Source organism: Crocodylus siamensis, chromosome 7 (genome assembly GCF_052110815.1).
Source record: "Crocodylus siamensis isolate JL-2025a chromosome 7, ASM5211081v1, whole genome shotgun sequence".
Taxonomy (NCBI): domain Eukaryota; kingdom Metazoa; phylum Chordata; order Crocodylia; family Crocodylidae; genus Crocodylus; species Crocodylus siamensis.
In genome coordinates, this window is record NC_143401.1 from 4111189 (window position 1) to 4135035 (window position 23847).

At 54.7% G+C, this 23847-nt stretch overlaps 2 protein-coding genes and 1 pseudogene across 7 annotated transcripts in view; 1 reads left to right on the plus strand and 2 right to left on the minus strand.

Moving 5' to 3' along the window:
- NIPAL3 (NIPA like domain containing 3) overlaps nucleotides 1-8957 on the minus strand; it is a 28107-nt gene extending 19150 nt beyond the window's left edge. The window contains exon 1 of one of the 2 annotated variants that reach the window (XM_090056814.1): nucleotides 8821-8957. Coding sequence is in view for 1 of the 2 variants with exons in the window: in XM_090056816.1 (XP_089912942.1) it covers nucleotides 8821-8823 (3 nt within the window). In the remaining variant the exon portion in view is untranslated. The remainder of the gene's footprint in view (nucleotides 1-8820) is intronic. The other variant, XM_090056816.1, reaches the window with a different exon arrangement.
- Nucleotides 1017-23059, plus strand: STPG1 (sperm tail PG-rich repeat containing 1). Of its 5 annotated transcripts, none has more exons than XM_090056818.1 (9): nucleotides 1098-1234; nucleotides 2871-3017; nucleotides 3850-3953; nucleotides 12320-12421; nucleotides 13512-13685; nucleotides 18180-18291; nucleotides 20055-20220; nucleotides 21267-21457; nucleotides 22796-23057. In XM_090056818.1, exons 2-9 carry the CDS (start codon nucleotides 2936-2938, stop codon nucleotides 22870-22872), a joined length of 1008 nt encoding a protein of 335 aa, XP_089912944.1. In that variant the 5' UTR covers nucleotides 1098-1234; nucleotides 2871-2935; the 3' UTR covers nucleotides 22873-23057. The 5 variants fall into 5 exon arrangements, with proteins under 5 accessions (XP_089912947.1, XP_089912944.1, XP_089912949.1 ...); XM_090056822.1 differs by lacking the exon at nucleotides 1098-1234 and adding an exon at nucleotides 10879-11102 and having other exon boundaries at nucleotides 2996-3017; nucleotides 22796-23056; XM_090056823.1 differs by lacking the exons at nucleotides 2871-3017; nucleotides 3850-3953 and adding an exon at nucleotides 10879-11102 and having other exon boundaries at nucleotides 1125-1234; nucleotides 22796-23056.
- On the minus strand, nucleotides 12826-12980 carry LOC149859333 (U2 spliceosomal RNA; annotated as a pseudogene).
- Nucleotides 23060-23847: the final 788 nt, after the last annotated feature.

The following is a 23847-nucleotide window of genomic DNA, read 5'->3' on the forward strand; positions in this document are numbered from 1 at the left end:
GTGAGGTCCCAGATAGGGAGGCAATTATTCATGAGGGGCATGTGACTATGGTCAAGGCACCCCAGAGAAAGGAGGAGGTGCAGATTTGCCTATAAAAGCCCGGACAGAGATGAGGCCTGGGGGATCTTCACCCCAAAGCCTAAGAAGACCTGCCGGCTCCCCAGAAGGACTTTCTGAATGCCTGGCTGGAAGGAGACACTCTGCCCTAGGGATGACATAAGACTCATGCATGGCTTTCTGTTGTCTTTTGGGCTTATTATAGGAAAGAACAGTAAATAAATAGTAAAGAAGCCCGAGGCACACCAGCCTTGGGCTTCTTTACTATTCCTTCCATCCCGGAAGTGCACACACACCAACTGCAGATGCCTCCCCAGCCTGACGAAGGGCGTCTGTACCCAAAAGCTTGCAAAGAAGAATTTTCCCAACTATTTGAGTTGGTCTAATAAAAAATATCAGATTTACCCAAAGAGCCTTGTCCGGTTTATTATATTGCATTTTCGATTAGACTAAATCGCGCGCATTGTCACTGTGCCATACTGGGCTGTGTCTTCGCGTGGGTGAGGTTTTCTGTTGCTCTGTGTCGCACGCTTGAAGTCGCACTCTGTTGCGCTCCATCAGCGCTCCCTTCAGAAAACGGAGGCACCTCAGCCGTTAATGCCGTGCGCTACCTAAAGCCTGCTATCGGGAAATCCGGCCCCCCGCTTGGATCCCGAACACTGGCTTATGCGTATGCCAGTAGCACCAAGAGGTCCCGAGCAAAATCAGGGCTGCATTGCCCCCGGCCTGCATAGATATTTAATGGACACTAATGAGACTGCAAGTCTAAATAGCCCAGGAGCTGGAGAGCGATGGAGGTGGGGTTTGCAGGGCTGGGAGTGCACCACCCGCTGCGCGCGGGAGCAGGCCGGCTCCCCCCGGCCCAGCACGGAGCGCTGCCCGCAGGCCCTGCGGCCCCAGCTACCTTAAGACGCATGCGCAGACGAGGCCGCCCCGCGCCACCTTAACCAGCAGCGAAGCCTAACCTGCTGGCACCCGTCCTACTTTCAAGCTGGGTTTCCGCCACCCGGGAACACAGAGCGACCCGCGAGGGATTTGAATGCCCACCTCTGATTGGCCAAGGATAGGACGCGCGAAGATTCCGAGTCTTGTGACTGGAGGCTGGCGGGTTCTGCTGTTGCCCCGGCGACCGGATGTAAACTGTCTCCGCGTTCCATCCGGCGGGCGCGGGAGGCAGGTAGGCGGAGGGCGGGGCTGGGCTCTCCCGGGGCAGCGGCCGCCCCCCGCCCCGCAAGACCCCCCTTTCGGTCTCCATCTCCCCCCGCCCCCTTCGCACCGGGCACCCCCAGCCTGTCTCCGCAGGGGACAGGCGGGGGACCCAGGCACGTTACAGGAGCCCCCGCCTGCAGCCTTTGCTCACCCAAGTAGGATCGTGGGAAAGGAGGGTCAGGTCACATCCAGTCCAAGCAGGACCAGCCCCGACTCCATCGTCCCAGCCGAGGCTTAGTCAGCCGGGGGCTTAAAAGCCTCCAGGGATGGGGAGCCCCCCACCTCTCAGGGAGCCTGTTCCAATGCTTCACCACCTTTCTAGTGAGAAAGTTCTTCCTAATATCCCACCTCAGCTTCCCCTGCTGCAGCTTGAGCCCATTGCTCCTTGTCCTGTCGTCTGCCCCCACTTAGAACAGCCCAGCGCCATCCTCTTTGCAGCCCCCCTGCAGGGAGTTGACGGCTCCTATCAAATCCCCTCTCCGTCTTCTCTTCTCCAGACCAAATAACCCCAGCTCCCTCAGCTTCCTCTCACGTGCCCCAATCCCCGAACCATTTTTGATGCCCTCTCCAACTTGTCCACATCCTTGCTGTAGCGGGGCCCCCAAACCATAACAAGACCATAAAGTTAATCTGATCCACCAATGTGATGCTACAGTCAGCAGAGCAAACGGTATGCTGGCGTGCATCAACCGATGCATCTGAAGCAGAATAAGGGAGTTATTCTCCCGCTTGACTCAGCATTGGAGAGGCCGCAGCTGGAGTACCGTGTCCAGTTCTGGGCGCTGCACTTCAAGAAGGATGTGGAGAAGGTCGAGAGCCATTCGTATAATTAGAGGCCTGAAGAGCAAGCCACACGAGGAAAGGCTGACAGATATGGGACTGTTCAGCCTAGAAAAGAGAAGACTTTATGGGGATTTGGTGGCATCTTACAGATATATCAGGGGCTAGGTGAACAACTATTCACCAGTGCGTCCCAGGGCCAAACCAGGATCAACGATCATAAATTCCTAGGAGATTTCAGACTGGATCTAAGGAAAACTTCTTCCCATTTGCGTGACCAGACTCTGGAACAGACTGCAGGCACATACCCTGGAGATCTTCAAAAGGAGACTGGACGCACACCTCGCCGGGGTTATTTGACCCCAGCTGTCTATCCTGCTCAGACCAGGGGGGCTGGACCTGATGATCTCACAAGGTCTCTTCCAACCCTAAACTTTGGTGAATCTGTAAAAACTGGACGCAGGACTCCAGATGTAGCCTCACCAGTGCAGAATAGAGGGGAATAATTACTCCCCTCAGTCTGCCGGCAGTGCTTCTACCAATGCAGCCCAGGATGCTGTTAGCCTTCTTGGCAACAAGGGCACACTGCTGGCTCCTATTCAACTTATAAGCACCACTGAAACTGGTTGCAGGGAGTTGGGGAATCCCTCCTGGTGAAGGATTTTGTATAGAACAGAATCTCACCCCGCCCCACTTTGCATCCCCTGGCATGCACAGAGTGGAAAGGACGTCCCCGTTGTTGGTAAGCTTTGTTCGTGTTGAACTTGCAGCCTCTTTGGACTCTAAATCCACGTGCATTTTTATATTTCCGACCGGTGTTTTAGAAACAAAATGGTGAGCCACCAAAGAAGAGTCATTCCTGCTGTCGGAGCCGTAGTTGGTGTGTAACATGGAAGCCTGCTCTGAGAGCCTGCCTCGAACTTCCAGCATTGAGAGGATAAACCCTGTGCACACTGGAAAAGTGTTCAAAGGTAGAGTGCCACGAACTAGAACAGCATCTCAATAGCTGCTTCATTTGAGGACAGGAAAATATAGCTGTGCACATGTCATCTTTTCAAAGCACAGTGGGGATCCAGTAGTGAAGCTGATGGGTAGAGAGTGATATCCAGCACAGTTTATATCCACAGCCAGTTTCAGTCATGTCAGGCTCCGTTTCTGCATTGCTCTCGTTGGGCTGTTTAGACTCCTGCAACATGAATACAGCTCCGGTCGTGAAGTAGACAAGTCACCGGTGCTTTTTCCACGATGCCATTTAATGGTGCTCAATCAACTTAGTAGTAAAAGCATCAGTGGCTGCTGGTGTCTGTCTGCTGTAATCCCTGACCTCACTGTAGACAAGGAGTTTGATCGCAATGCTGGAAAGCACTAGCTCCCTACCATGAGGTGCTGAGCAACCTGAACTGTCACTGAGATCAATGGGAACTAAGGGTGACAGCATCTTCCAGGACATATCCAACCTTTCATACTTTCAGCCCTCTGTGGTGGGCTAAAAATATGCCTTATTTAAGCATGCCTCTTAGTAAGGCTTTCTATTACGTGCTGTAATAGTGGCTTTGCAGCAGTTCCCAAAGCCTGATATCAGCCCTGAAGCACCATTCAGCAATGTTTTTTTTTCTTTGTACCATAAATAAAACAGGGACATTACATGCAAAACCAGATGCTGATTTCCTAACCCAAACACGTCCTTAAAGTTAGATTTGCATTTAATTGATGCATCCTACAGAAAATGGAATCTGGAGCTGTAATTACACGTTTCCCATATCTGCATATTCAGGATCTTGTTTGATTGACTCTACCTTTTAGGTTATACAGGCCCCACCGTTCCCTATAAACACAATGCAAGAGTGATCCCAAACTCAGAAAAGAAGGGGTTTAATTCTCAAGCAAAGAGATTTCAGTTTAACAAGGTAGGTTAATTTGAATGTTTCAGATGTACGACTTTTGCTCTGAATTTTCTATTTATCTCTGACTGATCTCATCCTGTAACTGAGCACAGGAGCTTGGTTGGGACAAACTGGATTTGCTTGCTCGTATGCTTGATTTATATAATGTTCTGTGGGTTGGTCATGGGGGAATACAAAATAGCAAACAGCAAAGCAAAAGAGAAGAGTTAGAAACGAGCTAGGAAACAAGTGAGTTTTCTTTAGTGAATAGGAGCAACATGTTCCTGCTGACAGAGCCCTGCAACCGCACCTGTAGTGCTCAGCCTGATTCACCACGAAGTTATGCCCTGCAAGGCCGGTGGACTGCTGCTGAATGCCAGTAGGTCTCGGGGGCCTAATTCTCTGAAACTTCTTTGAAAATTTGCCTTTGTATCACTTCTCCATCCCAGCCTCCCTGCCCACAGTGCTGAGGCCAAATGAGTTGAGAGCCCATTGCACTTTTTGTCAGTTTGTATTGCAGCCGAAACAGCATGGGAGCGTATCCTCTTGCGCTGAGTCTAATACACTGGCCCAGCAAGAGCCTCATTGTGTGCTCATTTGTACCACTGTCACCCAGGAGTAAACGCACTGACGTGAATGGAGCTAGTCTGGATTTCCACCTTTGTAATGACAGCAGAATATAGACTTCATAGATTTCATAGACATTTGGGCTGGAAGGGACCTCAGAAGATCGAGTCCAGCCCACGCCTGAAGGGCAGGAAGTCAGCTGGGGTCATAGGATCCCAGCAAGATAAGCATCCAATTTACTCCTGAAGGTGTTCAATGTAGGGGCTTGAACCACCTCCGCTGGCAGGCTGTTCCAGGCCTTGGGGGCTCAGACAGTAAAGAAATTCTTCCTTATGTCCAACCTGAAACGGTCTTGCAGGAGTTTATGACTGTTCAACCTCGTCATCCCTCGGGGCGCTCTGGTGAACAAGCGTTCCCCCAGATCCTGGTGGTCACCCCTGATAAACTTGTAGGTGGCCATCAGATCACCCCTGAGCCTGCGCTTTTCCAGGCTAAAGAGCCCCATGGCTCTCGGCCTGTCGTCGTAAGGTCTGTTTTCCTGACCTCTGATCATGCGCGTGGCTCTTCTGTGGACTCTCTCAAGCTTCTCCACATCCTTCTTGAATTGTGGAGCCCAAAACTGGACGCAGTACTCCAGCTGCGGCCTCACCAAGGCCGAGTACAAGGGGAGAATGATGTCCCTGGATTTGCTCGAGAAGCATCTATGGATGCAAGCCAGCATTTTGGTCACTTTACTAGTCGCAGCATCGCATTGGAGGCTCATGTTCATCTTGTGGTCAATGATGAACTCCAAGTCCTTTTTGTCCGTAGTGCTAGCTAGTGTAGCACTGCCGAGCCTATAAGGATGCTGCAGGTTTTTCTTCCCAAGGTGGAGAACCTTGCATTTTTTGGTGTTAAACACCATCAGGTTCTCGTCCGCCCATTTGCTGAGCCTGTCCAGGTCAGCCTGGATCACCCGCCTGTCTTCAGGTGTGGATGGTTTGCCCCAAAGTTTGGTGTCGTTGGCGAACTTGGCCAGTCCACTCCTGACTCCAATGTCCACATCACTGATGAAGACGTTGAACAATATGAGTCCAAGGACAGAGCCTTGGGGGACCCCACTGGTCACAGGGCACCACGATGAGTGACTGCCATCAATTACTACCCTCTGGGTCTGACCATGGAGCCAATTTCCCAGCCAGCAGATCGTAGTGGACCCAAGGCCACAATTGTCCAGTTTCGCCAAGAGGTGATCATGGCATACCAGATCAAAGGCTTTTTTGAAGTCAAGATATATGACATCAATCTCTTCTCCCCCGTCCAGGTGATAGGTCACCTGGTCGTAGAAGGAAATGAGATTGGTCAAGAAAGACTTACCCGCAACAAACCCGTGCTAGCTATCCTTCAGGATGTTGGTGTTGGCTAGTCCATCAAGGATGGCCTCTTTAATAAACTTCTAAGATCTTCCCCAGGATAGAAGTCGGGCTGATGGGCCTATAGTTAGGTGGATCCACTTTCCTCCCTTTCTTGAAGATCGGCACCACACTGGCCTTCTTCCAGTCTTCGGGCACTACACCAGAGCGCCAGGAGCTTTCAAAGACCTGTGCCAGGGGCTGGGCTATGATGCTTGCCAGCTCCTTGAGTACCCTGGGGTGCAGGTTGTCAGGGCCGGATGACTTGAAGGTATCCAGCTTCTCAAGGTGTTCCTTCACGAGGTCAGCATTGATGGAGGGCAGGGGATCTCCCTTACCCGGATCTCCCTGTCCTGTAGTAGGCATGGGTGACCCATGGGATTGATGAAAGACCAATGCAAAGTACCCATTTAATAGGTTGGCTTTTTCCTGGGTGTCAGTTGTTGGTTGCCCCATCTAGTTCATCGGGGTCCAGTGTTGCCCTTGCTTTTCCTCTGGCTCCCCAGATATCTGAAAAAAGACTTTTTATTGCCCTTGATGCTCAAAGCTAGTTGGAGTTCAGTTGCAGCCTTGGCTTTCCTGGTTTGCTCCCTGCAGGACCGGACCAATGCAGAATAATCCTCTTTGGAGGTGACTCCCATCCTCCATCCTTCGTAGGCCTTTCTTTTTAGCCTCAGGAGGTCCACTAGGTCCCTGGAGAGCCAGGGGGGCTGCTGTGCCTTCTTGCTGCCGTTCCTCCAAGATGGAATAGACTTAGCTTGTGCATTGAGGATTGCTTCCTTGAGGAGCAACGACTCTTCTCGAACTCCCATCTCCCTGGGGTCATGGTCCCTTAGGGCCTCACTGACAAGCCTCTGGAGCTTATCAAAGTCGGTTTTTCTGAAGTCAAGGACTTCCGTGTTGCTGACTGACTTGCCAGCTTTACGGCGGATGATGAAGGTGATCAGTTCGTGGTTGCTGTCACCCAGCTTCCCATCGATCACTAGGTCGTCGATTAGGTCGTCCCCAGTAGCCAGTACCAGGTCAAGCAGCGCTTTGCCTCTCGTTGGCCCGTAGACTTCTTGAGTCCGGTAGAGGTCATCCACGCACGAGAGGAAGCTTTGCAACTGCTCGGATTTTGCTGAGTGATCCTCCCACGAGATGTCCGGGTAATTGAAGTCATCCATGACAACCAAGGTCCTGGAGCATGCGGCCTCAGCCAGCTCCCGGGCGAACTCCTGGTCAAGCTCAGGACTTTGGGTGGGAGGTCTGTAGTAGACTCCCACTGTTGTGTCCCCTGTGCCGTGTTCCCCACGAATTTTAACCCAGAGGGTCTCCAGTCGTCCACCCTGGTCGCCAACATCAGCTTGGAGGGACGTGTAGCTTGCCTTAACATAGAGAGCTACACCCTCGCCCCTTTTATCTACCCGATCCCTCCTGTACAGGGTATAGCCATCTATACCCGAGGTCCAGTCGTGGGTGGAGTCCCACCAGGTCTCCGTTGTCCCTATGATGTCGTAATTATTTGCACTGAGCAGGAGGATGAGCTCCTCCTGCTCGTTCCCCAGGCTCCTGGCATTTGTGTACAGGCAGGCGAGTGTCCCCTTGGGGGCTCGTGTCTTGCCCACAGATGGTACCAGGGCTGGGGCAGAGGTGGGCTCCCTTACGTGCCTTGGCCCGCTGGCTCTGCAAGGGTCGCTCAGCGGGCCACCAGCGGTGGTAGTCCCCCCGTCCCCCAGCAGGCTTAGTTTAAAGCCCGGCGGAGCAGGTCAGCCCGTCTGGCTGAGAAGAGCCTCCTCCCCAGGGGAGAGAGGTGGAGGCCATCTCTTCCCAGCAGCTCGCTGCCGCTCTCGCCAAAGGGTGGGCTGTGGTCGTGGAAGCCAAAGCCTTCCCGACGACACCAGCGCCGCAGTCTTTGGTTGACCACGTGGATCCTCCTCTCCCTCCTCAGCCCGTAGCCCGAGACTGGGAGGATTGATGAGAAGACCACCTGTGCCCCAGGCCCTTTAGCCCCGCTCCCAAATCCCTGTAGCGCCTCGTGACCCGGCTGGGAGCCGTGTCGTCGGTGCCCACGTGGATGAGGAGCATGGGATAGTGGTCTGTGGGCTGGGGGAGCTCAGGGATCCTCTCCGCAATGTCCCGGATGCGGGCGCCCGGGAAGCAGCAGACTTCCCGGGCTCAGGGCTCGGGGCGGCAGACTGCCCCTCCATCCCCTCCGGGTGGAGTCTCCCACAACAAACGCTTACGTCTGGTCGTGGGCAGAGCGGGGCGGTAGCTGCAGTCGGGCCCGTGGTGCCTGTGGGAGCTGGCGACTCCGCCGGCTCTGCCGGGGCAGCAAGAGGTGTGTAAGCGCCGGCGGGGCAAGGGCTTGGTGCGGCGGCCCTGGGGCCCTTGACCACCTCGGTCCATGCCCCTGACTGGACGGAGCGGGAGGTCCCCGAGTCCTCCCTTGTCCTGGAGGGAGACCGTGGTCGACCCTGCGGCTCCCGGGGGAGAAGGGCCCGGCAGTAGGAGTCGAACTCCGGCTCACAGCCCCCGATGGCGCGCAGCCTCTGGACTGTGGCCTGGAGCTCCTCCACCTGGCGCCAGAGACCCCAGTAGGGAGCAGACCCCACACGGGGAGGTGGCCACGCTCCCGGGCCCCAGAGCCTGGAAAAGGGACAGGCAGCCTCCGCGGCCGAGAGCCAGGGCCGCCGTCTGCGTGGAGCCCGGGACCATGGGCGCCGTCTGCATGGCCTTCTCTGAGGTGCCCGGGGCTGGGGGCGCAGAGCCCGAGGGGACCCGAGGCGTGCGGCGCGTGCCCATCCGTGTCATGCCTCTGGTAGGCTGGCTACGGCTGGGGCTGTCTACCCTGGGGGTAGGCTGGGCCAAGTAGGGGCCTGGGCGGGGGGAGACCCAGCCCCGCTCCGCACAGCCACCTCCCCCCACTCACTGAAGGGTTAACCCCCTCTCACCATGGCTCCCGCTTGCCTCCGGCTGTGCCGGGGGTCCTCGGAGGGCTCCGCGGCCGCTGGGGGGTGCCTGGGGGGCTTCGGGGGAGCCTCAACATCTCCGGTCCCCTTCCTTTACCTGGTTCCTCCCTCCATAAAAGTGCTTGCGAAGCACCAGCGTGTTCTGTGGTCAGAGCGGCAGGGGGCAGCAGAAAGATACTAGAAAACCACATGGATTGCCCAAATTTTCACCCAGCAGGTGAAATTGCAGGCGTGTATGCACAAGGGGCTTTGGGGTCCTAGCTTTCCAGCTTCTCCCCCTCCCCGTGGCAGGAGGATGAACCATGCCATGGCTCCTGTCACAAGCTCCCTGCTCAGGATCGAGTGACCAAGCCCGGTCTGGCTCTCTTTGGGAATCACATCCACTGAGGATTTCTGTAGCTTCAAGCACACTTTTCAGAGAGGGGGAGGGCAGGAGGCTATTTGGCATCCCCTCCTTTCCCCCCCGCCTTTGATCTCTGCCTCCTTGCTTGTCTCTCCCATCTCAGTGATATCAGGAGCACATTATCTTGGGCCTGAATACTAATAACGACCATAGGCGTAAAGGACAAAAGATGAGGGGGAACATTTAAGGTGGGGACGTTGCTTAACTGCTTCTTGCAGGCGCCGTCTGTCTGTCTGGGGAGGCTCCAGGAGTTTCTCACGACCCGATGCTCAGCACTGCCTAAGAGAGATGAAGTAGAGCCACGCGGTACCTCCCCAGAGCACCTCCCTGCTCTGAGCGTTTCCTGCCCCAAGGACTGAGCGGGCAAGGGTCCAAACCACAAGCGACACTAGGGCTAGGCAGAAGCTCTCTTAAGCTGTATCCATAGAGAAAGGTTTCTGCAGTGGGTACGGGGAGAAGGATCAGGTCCACAACAGAGGAGCTCTTTCTGGGGCTCCCTGCTTTATACCATGTCCTGAAGCACACCCGGCCGTGTGTCCTGAACTCTTGGCGCAGCTGTTGTAGAGGATAGAAAGCCAGATTGTGCGTGAGTGCCTTTGGGGGGGACTTAGACCACCCAAAATGCCATTTGGGTGACCGGACCTGGATCCTTGGATGACCAGAAAAGCAGAGTGCCCCCCGAGGTGCCTGCCGCCATGCCTTTGACAGTCTCTTCGTATGTGTCCTGTCACACAGGGGCAAACTGCAACCTGGCATAACCAGGAGCAACTCCTCAGGGAAGTGACTGCCCAGAGATCGGCGCTCAGCTCGAACTGCCTTAGTAGCATTTGAAGAAATGCATGGGGAAAAGTCACCTGTGTGGTCATCGGTGCTGGCATTTTTATAAGGCAGGCGGAGGCTTCTGGGATGGTGTAAGTCAACAGTGAGAGCTGAGGATGATTCACCATACCATCAGTCCGGCCTTACGCTAGGGTTGGGGTTTTTTGGTTGTAATTTCTTGTAAGCATTACGGGAGCATTAACTGTGACGGGGAGGGACCGCGCTGATTTAAGCCCTGTACAAAGATCAAGTGAAGGACAAACCTGCCTCCATATGCATTGTCTGGCAGGGGAAATGGGTGAATGGAGAAGCCAGTGTTCAGCCTCCCCTTCTGGTGCTCTTTCCACTAGGCAACACCACCTGCCATTGCTCTCCTAGGATGACCCAGGCACGCAACTGGAACAAAGCAGTGCTGAGCCTCTCTTCCTCCCTTTGTGTAAAAGCAGGGTGATGCTGTTCCCTTTGCCTCAGAGCTCGTCTAACATGCAGCTGTACAGTCAGGCCCATGAAAGATAGCCCCTCGTTCCTCGCATCGTTCCAGGACCGCCGTGGCTACAACAGTGCTTCACCGCTGTCTTTGCTCAGCCCGCCCAGGGCACAGCCCATCGTCACGAGGCCCGTCAGGCCATTCAGACTTCTTCACTAAAAACGGGCCCGAGCCTGCTGGCAGCCTGCCCGGGTTTCGTGACTGCTCGCCACCGCCATGTGGGACCTGGTGATCTCATCAGGCTCCTCCGTCACCTGGCGCGCCCGGTCTCCAACAGCCCGGTCTTCCTCGCCACCTGTCTTACTCTTTCCTTTGCACCCCTCTCCCACAGAGCCCGCTGTGATGCCGCTCAGCCGTGCCGGTGGGGAGAAGCTGTCGGTGCCAGCCCCGAACCACCCCCGGGCCCGGTGTGTCGCACGTGGTGTATCTCTGTCTGAATCTGATGGCATGCTCCTCAGGACAGGAAACAAGTGCCTTATCCATGTCTGATACTCTCTGCAAAATACTTTCCACTGGTGACCGGCAGACAAGATAACCAGCAAAGGCCACATGATGGTGATTTACTCTCCGGGGGGCAATAGTCTCATGTGTGTCCAGCCCTAAATACCAGTCTAACGTTGGATATCAAGCTGCATTTCTCCAAGAGCCTCGTCCTTCCTGCCTGCTGAGCCTCCACAAATTGTGCAGCTGTTACTTGGCTGGCAGGAGATCAGCACCTTTAGAGACGTTTAGCACCTCACAGGATTGAGCCCCAAAGCTTAATGCTCCACTGCTTGGGATCTAGGCTGGTTTGGTTTTATATTGCTCTATAAACAGAATCCCGCCCAGTTCTCTTTCTGAGGAGCCCAGGGGGGGACCTGAGTCAGGATGGGTGCGGTGGCTACAAATAATGCGTTCTGCCTACATGCTGAATTAATTCAGTCAAAGTCAGAAGCACAGATGAGATTTTAGGCTTGCCGTGCCTCTGAACCTGCACAAATTGCCTGGTAGGCGCTAAGGAAATTTAATCTCCCATTTTATACTCATTGTTCCGCAATTTGAGACTTGCATTAAGATCAGATTATTATTCTGAAACAATGAAAACATCTGCCCAACGCACAATGACAATTACAAGCAATATATTCGGAGACACGAGGAGCGGGATGGAAAAACGATACTGAAAATACAACGATGCTTTTATCTGCGTTGATGGTTCGCTGTCACCCGGAGTGTTGCGTTCGGTTCATCCCAGCTCAGGGGAGAAAAAGCTAGGGCAGAAATAGAACCTGTTCAGAAATATGCATGAAGGTCGTGAGAGCCCTACAAAGAGTTGGAAAACATCGGGGGGAGCGGGGATTTAGGTTCGCTAGGAGGTGCATAAGATTTGCCCCTGCAAAAAATAGGAAAGTGAAAGTGAACAAAGCAACAGTCAGTGGAATTGAGAAACAGCCAATGTAAAACTGAAAGAAGGAAAGAACTGGGTGCACAATGCACGTTGAGTGTGTGTGCTGTCCCAGCCCAGGGCTGTTCTCCCAGAAGCAGGAGTCAAACAAATGATTCATAGAATAAAAATATCAGACTGGGGAAACTCGTTGCCAAAAGGCACCACCAAAACCAAAGCATTAGATTTTACGTGGGGAACAATCATCAAGGGTTTTATTGCGTTGACTGCCACATGTCTAAGGGGTATAAACCCCTCACCCTGAAATTACAGACAAACCTGCTATGTGAGTGTTCAGAGGGTGATTGTAGCTAATGCAACCTCGTCACCACATTTTATGGTTTCTTTTTAGGAGGAAAGTCCCGGTCCAGGATTCTACAATGTCATTCACCAGTCTCCAGAGTTCAACAGCACCTCTCTGTCAAAGAAAGGAACCGGCTACTTTCCTTCAGGGGTAAGAGGAAGGGGTCGTATTATGCAGGTGCTTGATGAAATCAATTCTTGGCTTTCTCTTGACTTCAGTGGGCTGTGCAAGAATCATGTCTTGTGTTTTGCTGCCTAAGTCTAGGGCATCTAGAGACTACTGTGATGAGCACAAACACCTTAGCCAGGTGGACATAGTTTGCAGCCATGGGCAGGCACTGCTATATTAGTAAGGTTGAGTTCCAGCCTCTACCTTTGCTCCTAACTTTTAAAACATAGTCCTTTGGGACTGGAATTTTTTAGGCTTAATCGCGCCCAAAAGTGATTTTCATTTACATTCTGGATGAACAATTGAAGTCCGATTGGTTGAACTGTTTTTCTGTTGCATGAGGCTAAGGAGAAAAAAATGCCTTTTTTTTTTTTTTTTTTTTTCTGTTTTTTTGCACCGGTCCTGGAAGCACTGCAATACCAGGTCAATGCATGGAGTGGATGGAGCACGCTCCGGTTCCACCACCCAATACCAAAAAGAATCTGCTCAATATAGACCTCCTATGGAGGACATATCAGAGACAATTACCCTGGGGAGCTTGCCTACGTGGTCACGCTGCTTCCCCTGCCAGGTGCCATTTCACTCCTATGCATTCAGTAGAAATTTTGCACTCGGCTCCCTTGGGAATTCATAAGATGACAGCCTCCAAGGCAGCTCTTCTGTCCATCTCAGTGAGGCTGAAGAAGCCTTGAGCCTTCCTGGTCATTTTATGCAACATCTTGGAGCTTTCAACCCATTTTAAAGAGCACAGTTAAGGCCCTCCTGGGCTCTGATCAGGCTAGAAGAACACGACAGGTTTCTAAGCCAAGCTGATGACCATCTTCATCTCCAAGGAAGTCAGTGGATATTAATGATGCCTAGCACCTCCAGCCTGGTCAGCCCCTATGACATATTTGCAGCCCCAAACACAACACAGCAAGGTGCTCCTGTATGTAAGGCACAGGGGGTGTTTTTCCCCCTGTTAGCAACTGGGAAAGTGCAGGAGGTCAGAGCACAGCCCTAGGCTCTTTCCCAGTTTTTGGCAGGCCTACAGCTCACCTGCTGTGTGTTTCTGTCCTGTGTCTCTTTCCAGGATACTCGGATCGCACGCAACCTAATCCCCAGCTACCCAGCCGCAAATGCCTACAGCATTGCATCCTGCTTCCAGTCCAAGAGAGACTTCGGCACAGGCAACTCCAGCATGTTTCAGCAACCTATCGCTAGGAAGCTAAAGAAGATGCCTACCCCAGCACCCAACCAGTACAATGTAAGAGGGGGTGGGAACAAGGAGCCATTCAAGGACTGTTGCACCCTAAAATACATGAAGTGTAGTTGCCTCTGAGCCACACAGGGCACCCACCAAACGATACGCCTAAAGCAAGCACCTCTCTGTGCCCACTGTTGCACTACAGCAGCTGTGTTCCCTCCACTTTGGGGCAGATCAGCTGGTCTGTGCTTCACAGCACCACATCTTTGCATGCTCCTTTGACCCTACAGATGCAGCATGTGTCTTGCAATTGGTATCAATGGAACAGGGTCCATGCACAATGTAAGGAGCAACCCAAGAGTTGGAGTCTGCTGTCCTCAGAGGGGTGGCTGCAGCTACTACAGACACCTGTGTGCCAGCCTGAAGCTACCTGGGTTGGATACAGCTGGCAGGGGAGATGCAGTGACAAAGATCACAGCATAGGCCATCTCCCAGGTATCTGCCGAGCATCTCAGGCTGGTTTTGCAGCCCACACTGAGATCCCTGGAGTTAATGCTCCCTGCTAGTGGGCTGAAAGCAATCTCTGCTGTGTCTACACAAGCTGCAGTCACTGCAGTGGCCACAGAGCAGGAGCACCCCAAGTCACTGTGTGTCTGGGTGCCCTGGGCCACTCTGCACATAATAGTGTGCTTCTAGGACCTGCCCCTGTGGCATCCCTTCGTCCCCGCCACAAAGCAGGCTGTATAACAACAGTCCCACTGAAATCCATGGGTCAAATTCCAAATGCACCGGCTCCAGTGGAATCACTGCCACTGATGGTGGCTCTGCTGGGATAGGCCCATTTCTGCTTTTGGTTCAGTAAATATCTGGTCTCGTGGTGGGACCTGTGGCCCGGTCCTCAGCTGATGGAAACCAGCGTGCTGCCACTGCTCTCGCGGAGCCGCAGCGATTTCTCCCCGTGAGGGATCTTGCCCCGGGGTTCTGCTTGTGGCTCAGCCATTAACTCACTCTGGTCTTGGGTAAGTCGCCTTGGACAGGAAAGAGGCAGCACAGAAAAGTGATTTGTCATGGGCTGACAGTGCTTCGCTGCAGGTTTATGAGCCTCAGCCAGGAATGTTTACAACATGCTTGAGATTGTTGAATGGAAAAGGTTATGAGAAATGCAAAGTACCTTTAATAGTTATCGCACACATAGGAATATTCTATCTGTTGCTGATGCGTTTCCTTCTTCCCTCAGGAGCGCTGTGCCAACGGTGCTGTATTTGTCAGCTTTCAGATCGTTGGTATGCGCCGTCCAGAACTTGCTTTCTATAAGCCACCTTTGCTTCAGTTCCCTCGATCTCGCTGGCACTCTTACATACAAGTATATAATGGCCTCTCATCAACAGCTCTCCATATTCTGTACTGCACTTAAGGGTGATGCACATCCACTGGAGGCCTGGGGTCATATGTGTCGCCTGCTTTACAGCACGTAGTAACTGCAACAGTTTAGGATCGGGCGCAGAGAAGAGAACAGAAGCCAATTAAAACTGCAGAGAGTTTCAGGTGATTTCCAATCACTCAAGAAGTCTGCGGCAGGACTGGGAAGGAATCCATCTCTTCTCTCCCAGTCCAGTGCCTTATCCATAGACCATCAGGACTTGTAGTGGAGATGATATCTTTTATTAGACCAACAAGATTTTTGCAAAAAAATGTCTTTAATTGCAAGCTTTTGGGCACAAACACCCTTCTTCAGGCACTGGAGAAAAGATTGTAAAAGTTCTCCTGGGTAGAAATGAAAGTTCATATTTCATAGGATTTCACAGAGGAGTCAATAGATGGAAAACTCCTCTGGGCAAGCAGTTTGTAGCTGGTATGAAGCCTCTTTTACAATCTTTTCTCCAATGCCCGATGAAGGGTGTCTGTACCCAAAACCTTTCCATTAGATAATTTTTTTTGCAAAAATCTTGTTAGTCTAATAAAAGATACTATCTTTACTATGAGTCCTGATTGCCTTTTCCTCTAGACCAATATGGCTACAACCTGGATACCTTATCCATAGATCATCCTTCTTGGAAAGAGGTTCCCCCCACAGGGGCAGCCCAGTCCCCAGGATTCACAATACTGTCATCATCCAAAGTGCCCCTTCGCTCTCCCAGCATTACTTCCCACCCACGCACTGGCCCTGCTTGGTTCTCCGTAACACACACAAGATCTGGCAAAAGCCCCACAGAAGGCAACAGAGCGCCAGGTTGGAAACACACACGTTTCTCTTTGTGCCTCATGTTTCTGAGCTGGGTCACAACGCATGAAAGCGCCCTGCATAGTGTGCAAAGGCTTGGAGTCTTTAGTGGTGCAGATCAGATCTCTGGCTTGGAGCCCCCCTGGCAAAGCTGTCCTTCCCCGGCGAAGGGCTCTCTGCCCTTCTCTGCGCCCGCATGCCAGCATCCGGACTTGCAGTCATCTTTCCAAAGCACCTCTGTTTCAGGCACTGGATTTCCTTCCAGTGACTCACACCTGGGGTGTATCTGCCCCACCATTAAGCTACTTTCCAGGTCACGGTAACTTTATACCTCATATTCCAAGGGCTTTAAATCACATTATTTCTCAAATGGGAAAAATTTACTTCTGGGAACAGCCCTCCTGAAGTCATCACTGACTCGTGATTTACTGTAAGAAACAGTGTCCTGCCTCCAGAAAGCAAAGCAGGAAACTTTTTTTAAAAGATGGCAGCGCCTGATAATTTATGACCATAGGCAAAGAGAAATTGTGAGACGAAACAGAGGGCCTAGTTGTGCCGATGTCCACAGGTGAAGCTCCCACTCGGGTCAGGAAGGAGGGTCATGCTCGGCGCAGGCACAGCTACAGATGAATATGAGCAGGGGAAGAAAACCAGGCTAGAGCAGGAATGAAGCTGAAGCAACATCCTGAACTCTGCAGTGCTCGCCTCAGCTTTGGGCCCAATTCAGCCTTGAACTGCTGATGTCCACGGGAGGGCTGGATTTGCTTTGCAAAAGAAATTGCCTAGCATCCACAGATGAAGAGGGACAAGTACGGTGATTGCTGTAGCCGCGGATGCCTTTTTATTTGCATACCTTGAATTAATGATGTGTATCCCATGATCAACAGCATGACCACCGCTGCCAGGGAAGCGTTTTGTCTAGGTAGTTTATCATTCTCTCTTCTTTTTTAACACGTTCATCAGTTAATTAGCCTTTTATCTGCTCTTTTTATGCGCTGCTCTAGACATCCAGCCTGATTACAGCAGGTGAATGACATCAGGCAAGGAGCAATAGTGTGAAGGACGTAGCATGGAGCAGTGGTCAGGGCAGTGAGCTGGGAGTCCAAAGCCCCCTGTCTACATTGGCTTGTGTGTGACCTTGGGCTAAGCACCCCCCCGCCCCCAGCATGCCCCATGCAGGGCGGACAGAACTGCACAGGCTCCTAAGGAAAAAACCTTTGAAGATGGAGGGATGAAAAGCTGTTTGCATAAAAGAGCTGAATATTCATTATCTGGGAAGTTCTGGGCAGTGCTTTCTCCCTGCTCTGCAAAGGGATCAGCTGCCCTCACGTGCTGCCTCGCTACAGGATAAGGAGACAGAAGGGTTTAGAGGAGAGCTTGTGCTTGCTGCAGCCTGGTGAGATGCACCTGATCTGGGCTGCGTGCCACTGTTTCCTGCTGGGCTGAGGCATTAATCCAGCACCCGTTCGAATCAAGAGTCTGGCCCTGGACTGGAGCGGGGTTGCAGCTGGCCTGATATGACTTTCCAGCCTGTTCCCATCAAAGTCAATAGGAATTTTTGCCATTGATTTCAATGCCTTGAGAACTGAATCCCCAAGTGATCACCTAGGGCTTTCTGAATAGTGCTGGGGGCCGATTTCTACATCTCTGCAGCGCTCACCTGCCCTCGGGGCCAAGCCAGGCCAGTTTGCATGTGCCCGTGACACTGAGACTGCAGACATGCCCCAGATATCATGAGACTAGCTCAGTCCGGGAGTGAGATCAGAGGAGCTCCTGCAGCACGTGGGCTGCAAAACTCCCAAGAAGTTGGGTAACTACCTGCTAGCTCCCTGCTATACCCACGACACGGTTGTCTGTACCCAAGCTAGCTACTCTAGCATCAGCTTGCTGCTTATCTTCGTGACACCGGTACGCCTTCAGTCACAATGGAGACACCGTTTGCTTCCTCTGTTCCTACGGGAGCTGTCGATGAACTGGAAGGCCCGTTCCGAATTCCCGGCTTGTGCAACGACGTGAAACCTGTTGGGCACTCTTAGCTCAAGCCGACGTGAGCAGCGGTTCAGCACATGCAGCCAACCTGCCCTGGGCACTCCAGCTCCTCAGCAGCTCTGACACGGGACCCCCAAAGCCCCCGTAGACTGGGCAGTCTGGGGCGGGCCTATGTAAAGCCAGTGACCCCACCTACAAGCTTGTTGCTTCTGGCTCATCCGTCTGGACCATGAGGTTTATTCGGATTTCTAATGATTCAAAGCTGGGATTGTGCCATGTTAATAATAACCTGTGAGTAAAGTCAATGTAAAGAAATTCATAAGGCTTTTTCCCGCCCCCCCCAGGCCTCTACAGATTTCTGCAAGCAAAGCAACAACATCTGCGCCTGGGCTGCATTCGTGTCCAGAACCGTGAGAGGACTAAGTTCTGCTAAAGCAGAAAAATGGCCTTCTCCATGTAAGTGAGCTGGGATGGCTCTGGGGCAGTCTCCCAGGGGCCAAGCACCGTGACTGGAGCCGATGCTCACCCAGGGCACCTGGTGCTGGAGACCTCTGAGAGTTGAGCCCCATGTGACACTTTGGGCAGGTCACGGGACATTAGCTGGTGTCACCTCTGGGATTTACCTCCTCCAGGTCGTGCTGTGCCCGGGCTTTTCTTTGCACCCGTAGGCAGTGGCGGGAGTGCACTGGGGCTCTCCTGTGGTGCCAGACGACGGTGTGACACTCCATAGTTTCACAGTTTCTAGGGTCGGAAGGGACCTGAGCAGATCATTGAGTCCGACTCCCTGCCATGGCAGGAAAGAGTACTGGGGTCAAACGACCCCAGCAAGGTGTTCATCCAGCCTCCTCTTAAACACCCCCAGGGCAGGGGCCAGCACCACTTCTCTTGGAAGTTGGTTCCAGATCCTAGCCACCGTGACCGTGAAGTTGCCTCCTGATGTCTAGCCTGAACCGACTCTCCGTCAGCTTATGGCTGTTATTCCTTGTTACTCCTGGCAGTGCTCGGGGGAACAGAGACTCCCCCATAGCCCGATGGTCCCCCTTGGCCAGTTTGTAACAGACCACTAGATCCCCCTCAGCCATCTCTTGTGGAAGCTGAAGAGGTTCAGGTCCCGTCGCCTCTCCTCGTAGGGCCTGCCCTGCTGTCCCCTGATCATGCGAGTGGCCTCCTCTGGACCCTCTCCATGCTGTCCACATCCCTCCTGAAGTGCGGCGCCCAGACCTGGACGCAGTCCTCCAACTGTGGCCTGACCAGTGCCGCATAGAGGGGGAGGATCACCTCCTTGGACCTGCTCGAGATGCATCTGTGGATGCAGGACAAGGTGCGGTTGGCCTTCCTGACCGCGTCCCCGCACTGCCGGCCCATGTTCATCGTGGAGTCAGTGATGACTCCAAGATCTTTTTCTGCCTCTGCCCTGACGAGAAGGGAGTTCCCATACTGTAGGCCTGGTGCCGGTTCTTCCTCCCCAGGTGCAGCACCTTGCACTTGTCAGTGTTGAATCCCATCTTATTCTTATCCGCCCACCCCTGTAACCTGTCTAGGTCTGACTGCAGCCCACTCCTCCCTTCTAGCGTACCCACATCCCCCCACATCTTAGTGTCATCAGCAAATTTGAACAGGGTGCTTTTTACCCCCTCGTCCAAGTCGCTGATGAAGATGTTGAACAGTGCGGGCCCCAGGACCGAGCCCTGGGGGACCCCGCTGCCCACGTCCCTCCAGGTCGAATAGGACCCATCCACCACCGCTCTCTGGGTGCGGCCCTCCCGCCAGCTGGCGACACATCTGACACTTTGGGCTCCGTGTTGTAACACACCTCAGTCTGCCCTGCTTGACCCAGGAAGGAAATACTGGTATTTCCCTGGCCCCGTCACCACACAGAGCTTGAGCTCGAGGGTGGACGGCTCTGGCTGCTCTTATCTAACACGCTGTCTCTGCAAGCTCCACTCGCATACATTTCACCTGGGTTTTGACTGGCGAATTCCCCCCATGGTGCCTCACAGATGCCCCTGTGCCCGGGGTTGCCACTTTTGGGCTGTGCCCCAGAGCCAGCTGTTCCCAGAAGCAGCTTTTGCCATCAGCTGAGGAAGGGATTCCCCCCCGTGATGCCCTGCCGGGTCGCATCCTTCCCTCTTCCCTCTCCCCCTGTTCCTGGCCTTGCATGCCCTGGCGCTGCTCAGACACAGCTTGGTGCCCACCTCCCTTCCCCGTCTCCTTCCCAGGTCATTACAGCATCAACGTCTCCCTCACCCAGCGGTCTCCCAGAAACGTCATGTCCTGCTTCAAGTCCAAGACCCCGCGGGAAGTAAAGGTGGACTCCTGCGGCCCAGGGCCCGCAGCCTACTCTCTGAGAGACCTTCCCAAGGTCGCCAAGAAGACCCGTGGCCTGTGAGTCAGCCCAGGAGGGCGTTGGCTTTACATGCATCGGTTGCGGGAAGGTCCCGCAGCACTTGGGACGCGTCCCCCCATTTCCAGGGTGCCCGTGGGAGCGGGGCCCGTGCTCTGGCTGGGAGGCTGCCCCGGGGGCGTCCTTGGCTGCTGCTCTCGGAGGCAGGCCCTCAACCCTGGGGCACGTGGAGCTGGGTGTGGGGGAGGCACCTTCTCAGCTCAGGGCCCCCAGGAAAGACAGCGCCTCAGAGCTCGGTGCTGCTGCAGAGGAGCTCCCCTGCCTCCCACCCTGTGCTCTGCACAGCTCTCGCCCCCGGCACGGCCAAGCGGGGGCCCAGGCGCTGCTGGAGGCTCCCGGGGCCCGGTGAGTTATGCAGACAGGTCGCGTACTGACACCACGGGCTGGGCCCAGGGGCACATCCAGCAACAAACCGGCAACGGCGATACTGAGCATTTCCCGTCGGCTGGGCCCATGCAAGGGGCAGGGGGTGCCCCATACCCGCCGTGGCCCCTGCACCTCAGCTGCGCCTTGCACCCAGCCCCGTCAGGATGCAGCACGGCTAAGCCTCTGACCCTCGCCAAAGCAGATCTGGGAACAGGCCTCCCTGTCCCCTTCAGTTCAAGCCAGAAAGCACTTCCCTGCACACCCAGTCTCTCCCACGGGCTCCGAGGAGGGAGGGAAATCCCCTTCTGGCCAAGCGGATAGATCTGCCTATCAGCAGGTTAGCCGAGTAGATTTATGGTGACCGCCCTGTGCTGGGGACACCGGTTCGCCCCAGATAAGATTAAGATCGACAGTAAATTCTTGACCAGCGGATGGTGCGGGGCCCGGCCTGCAGCTCTCCGCACAGGGGCTGTATCTTTACAGCATCGTCGGGTTGTGCAAAAGGAGCAGAAAGCTGCAGGGGGACCAGCCGTGATAGAGAAGGGGCCCGAGGGAAACGATGGGTGGAGCCCGAGGCGGGAAGCTCCTCTGCCGGGGGTATCAGTGCCAGTATCACCAGTCTGGGTATCACCAGTCTCTCAACCCTCTTTTCCCCTGGCAGGTACAAGTATGGCCTGAACTTCTCAGCTGCAGCCATCCCACCCCCGAAGGATCCCCCACTGCCGGGCCCAGGGCAGTATGATGTGGTGGACTACAAGGACCCAGCCAAGCAGTACATCTCCAGTGCCGTGTTTGTCTCCAACACGGGGCGCTGGACAGGAGACCAGTCTCGGGAAGGGCTGCCTGGGCCAGGTACGAGCAGCAGCCCTGTTGGACACAGCCGTGCACTGGCGCACAGCTGTCGCCCGCCTCCGCTCTCTGTAGGGATCGAGCTTTGCCCTGTGGTTGCCAGGGCTGGCCCTGCCTGCTGGCGGGTCGGACAGGCGGGCTCTGGGTGCTCCACAGCCTTGGGAAAACTGTCCCTCAAGTCTAGAGGTGGCCACAGCAGAGAGGTTCATGCGCTGGGCTGGTGGGAGCATGGCTGGAGGTGGAGAAGGAAAGCACCTGACTTCTGGCACCCCCAGGGCAGCTGGGACGTGCCCAGCACAGGGCAGCAGAGCCCGGGGCCCTGCCTCCTGCCCCTTCGAGAGCAGGAGCAAGAGGCACTTTTCCCGGTGCATGTATGCAAAGGCCCCGAAACCGTATCCGGACAAGGCTGGCGGGGGGCAGCCAGGGCCTGCTCTCAGCGATTAATGGGCTCAGCATGGCACACTCAGCGTGGCACATAGCCATGGGGCACTGGAGGCATTAAGCTGGTGCCACCCTTACACCGGGGGCACTTCCGTACCTGAGTAGGGCGTCTGAGCTCAAAGGAGTCGCTGGGAGTCAGGGTCATCGCTGTGATCACATCCAGGTTTGGCTACCAGGGAGGGACTAAGCAAAGGGCTGGACCCAGGCTCCATCCTGTCATGCCAAACTGTCTTTCTCCCTCCTTCCTGCCTGGCACAACTCAGGGAGCAGGGAGCGACTTGGTGAGTAAGCACTGGGGCATCTGGCCCCAAGCGTCACTGATGGCAGCCCCGGGTAACACTGTTTTCCTTGAGGGAGCAAGGTGGGTGCGTGACAGGCCAGACGCACGCCCCCGGGTCCCTCAGCCAGATTCCTGGGTGGCTGGACGGGCAGACCACAGCAATTTCACCGCTCTTTTATTCGTCAGTAGACTCGTTATGCCCCAGGGGGACGGGGGCCCTGGCGGAGAGGGCACCGCGTGTTCCCAGAGGTCCCAGGCCCCACTCAGGGCACGGCCAGGCCACCATCGCCCACGCGACACCCGCCACCTTCAGCAGACTGAGGGCTTGGGCACAAACACACCGCACGTGAGGTGTTAGGCCTCCGCTGGTGTTAGGGAGGCTCCGTGGAAGGCAGCAGAGGCGCGCCATGTCAGGATTTGGCCCTGACACCGTAGAAGTCATTCACCGTGCATGCAGAAGTGCCATTCGTTTGCAGCACGGGTGAGAGACCTGCTGTGATCACAGCGCCCCGGACTCAGGGGGAGGGAGATCCACCAGACATTACCTCTAGTTGTGAAGACAGGCAGGAGATTTCCAGGGGGCCAAACTCAGGAGCTTTCCTGCACCTCTCTCCTGGCAGGGACGTACTGGCCCCACGTGCCGGAGAAGCAGTCCTTTCTCTGCAACGCTGACAAGAAGTGGGTGCCGGTGCTGTGAGCGGCAGAGCCCAGGCGCCATGGGAGGAAGCCTGCAAGGACCAGACGTCGTTTGGGGGCCGCAAGGATCCGCGATGCGTGAGTGAGACCCGGCCTCCCCCCAACCTGTTTCTAGCTATCCTGATAATTCAGCAGCTGGCACTGGCATTTTGCATACATGAATTAAAAAATAATCATGAAGCTGCTGCTGACCTCAGACTTTCTGCCTTGGTTGGTGTCGAACAATTCCTACAAATGCCAGTTTGAGCGGGTTTTTCTTAAGCCTTTGAAGTTACTGGGGCTGTATCTTGGGTGCTGCTCGATGACGGTGACGGACCTGCCAGCCAGGGGCAGTGCGCACATCCACATCCTCCACCCACCGGTCTCCGTGCCGCCTGATCCCCACGTGCTCGGAGCGGTCACCTGTACCCAAAGAGGCCGTTGGATCAGGTGCCCATTACCAGCCGTTTGAGCTGAGGTTTGGAGAGAAGGCACCTGTCCCTTTTACGTTTCACACAGGAGCAAACCAGGAAAGGTGCCACTGAATGTAACGAAGCAGTGAGGATTTACACCCACACGTGGTCTGGCCCCACATTGTGCAGTATCCCCCTGGGCACAGGTGCTGGTCTCATGCCTCTAGTCCAGCCACATGGCTCTGAGGGGAGCCCTGGTCCCAGGCAATCAAGGGTCTTAAAGTGTGGTGACGCGACTTCGGACCCCGGTTGGCGGCCAGGCCACGTGGCAGGTACGTGTCACAGAAACGGTTGCTTACAAGCAAACAGCAGCGATGGTTACAGTCACGGGTCGGCTTCTCTGCCGAGGTGCTGCAAGCCCTGGAGCCCGAAGCGGGGGGAGAGCCTGCAGCTCTGCAACGCCCCCGATCCGGGGTCCAGGACTTCACGGCAGCTCCTGACGCAGGCACAGCGGAAAAGGTGCAATGGACACAGTTGGACAACAGGCTTTCCAGCCCTGGCCCCCCCGGGTGCCCGTGGCTGCT

Coding starts and splice junctions, on each gene's coding strand:
- STPG1 (XM_090056818.1), top strand. CDS start 2,936: ATGGAAGCCTGCTCTGAGAGCCTGCCTCGAACTTCCAGCATTGAGAGG. Junction 13,686..18,179: donor CAGCACCCAACCAGTACAAT/GTAAGAGGGGGT, acceptor CGCCCCCCCCAG/GCCTCTACAGATTTCTGCAA. Junction 21,458..22,795: donor GGAAGGGCTGCCTGGGCCAG/GTACGAGCAGCA, acceptor CTCTCCTGGCAG/GGACGTACTGGCCCCACGTG.